Source organism: Merops nubicus, unplaced genomic scaffold (assembly GCF_000691845.1).
Source record: "Merops nubicus isolate BGI_N331 unplaced genomic scaffold, ASM69184v1 scaffold9666, whole genome shotgun sequence".
Taxonomy (NCBI): domain Eukaryota; kingdom Metazoa; phylum Chordata; class Aves; order Coraciiformes; family Meropidae; genus Merops; species Merops nubicus.
In genome coordinates this window covers 18,003-20,018 of record NW_008612903.1, presented here as the reverse complement: position 1 = coordinate 20,018, position 2,016 = coordinate 18,003, and the positions used below count along the sequence as shown (strand labels likewise).

Genomic DNA, 2,016 nt, shown 5'->3' with positions numbered 1-2,016 from the left:
TGTGGAGTCTCCTTCCTTGGAGACTCTAAAGACCAGTTTGGATGTGTTCCTGTGTGCCCTGCCCTGGATCAGATCTGGTCCTGCTCTGGCAGGGGGGTTGGAGTCGATGATCACTGGAGGTCCCTTCCAACCCCCAGCATTCTGTGATTCTGTGAAAATCGCTTAGGAATTTTGGTGAGTATTTCTGTATAGATTCTCCACCAAACTGAAGATCTGACTTCTAGCCAGTGTTGAGTGAGAGAAGCCATTCAGATGGGACCTGAGTCAATATGTGACAATAAGCTTATTAATTACCTTATTTGGTTTTAATCCTTTAAAGATTATGTCAAGTCAGGGAGGGGGCAGAATGTCCACAACAGGCAATCAATCAATCAATCAATAATTTTTTCCAAGTTCTAAACAAAGATAGAAGAGCAAACAGCAGTCCACAGGAGTCCTCCAGGATGCGAACTGGGAAAAGTCCCAGAAGGCAGATTTTTTGCCCAAAATGGTAAAAACATGTTCCAACTTCCTGTGTGTGTGTAAGTATGGTCATGGGCAGCTGTGAGGACAGCCCAAGATGTGTGCTTCTGCAGCAGTGACATCGGGAGGCTGGTGCAAGAATGGTGAAGATTAACCCAGACCACAATCCCAGTTTAAGGTGGTTATTTCTGCACTGCAGACAAGGGCTGGGCAGGTCAGTGAGGCAGGACAGATAAAGCAGGGGAAGAGGGTGGGGAAAATATAAAAGCAGGGGAGGTTCTTCTGTTCTCAGCTGCAGTACAGAAAGACTGGCAGAGGCAGAGGGGGGTCAGGCCAGGAGGCAGCCTCAGTCTGCTTGCACCCCAGCAAGGTAGGAGGCTGGAGATCCATTTGAGAGCGAGTTTGTGGGGCTGACAGGTGTATGTGATAGCCTGACTGTAAGGGTTAACACAGGGCTGCCAGTAAGAGATACCAACTCTGGACTCCTTCTCCTGGTGCTCCTGCTAGCACAGAGGAGAGTCAAGCACGCATGAAGAAGGGCCACTGTCCCATGCTGGCTTGCAGGGATGGGTCACGACGCTTTGGGGACCATCCCGTAGGCTTCATACAGTGTGTTGAGCAGCTCCTGCTTTTCCTTCTCAGGTAAGAAGCTGGACCGAGCTGCATTGATGTTCTGAGGAGGCAGAGGGGGAACACAAAGGAGACATTAAGATGTACCAGATGCGAGCACGTGGCTGTGCACACCCCAACATCTAGCTCTGAGCACCAGCAGGTGAGGGACAGCACAAAGTTTCCACTCCCAGATTCATCTCCACAGCCTTGTTTTACAAGGCAACTGCTCTTCTCCATCACTAGCAACAGTCCCCAGAGGAACAAGGTGGGCACATAGCAAAAGCCTTTAAATAATCTGGAGCTTTTAGGATATTCACTTTAGATGTGCTCCTACACTCCCAGCTCCCTGTTGGACCAGAATCTGTCCCAGCATGTGGTGGTGGCAGCCTGATGTGCTCCTGCTGGGACACAACCTGGCTGTGCAACGTAACCTGCTTGTCCATCTTGTCAGGGACCTTTCTTTCATTACACAGGAACAACCTGGCTGTTGCAAGAGCAGGAGAGGACAGCTGGCAGCAGAACAGCTGTGGATCCAGGATCCCAGAGCTGTCCTTGGCCCCCTTCCAGACCTAGAGAGTGATGTCTGGAGGAGAAGGGGGCTTGTGCCTCCAGCCAGAGCTGAGCAGAACTGGTGCTCTCTTGTGCAGTGCACCCTGCACTTCTCGATCCAAGCAAGTAACCTGGGAGTCATGTAGGCAAAAGTGCTGAGCCTGACTCTCAGTGCAAACCAGGAGAGCTTCCCTTGGAAACCAGGTAAGCTGACTCCCAACAGTTATCCTGTCTTTCTGTCTTGGGAGAGTAATTAGAAAATCAAGCATGTAATCAAGACACGGAAGGGACTGTGTGTCCCAGAACTGAAGGCAGCAGTCACTTTGTTTCACTGTTTGGTTGCATACTCATGTTATAGGTGCAAAACCTGAAAGCATTTTCAAACCTGCTGAA

General features: G+C 50.0%; 1 protein-coding gene across 1 annotated transcript in view; it reads right to left on the bottom strand.

The window, feature by feature from the left end:
* Positions 1-941: 941 nt before the first annotated feature.
* Positions 942-2,016, bottom strand: part of ADA (adenosine deaminase) — a gene marked incomplete at its 5' end in the record, with an annotated part of 18,694 nt that continues 17,619 nt past the window's right edge. The window contains one exon of the mRNA XM_008941702.1: positions 942-1,135. Coding sequence (XP_008939950.1) covers positions 1,034-1,135 — 102 coding nt within the window. The remainder of the gene's footprint in view (positions 1,136-2,016) is intronic.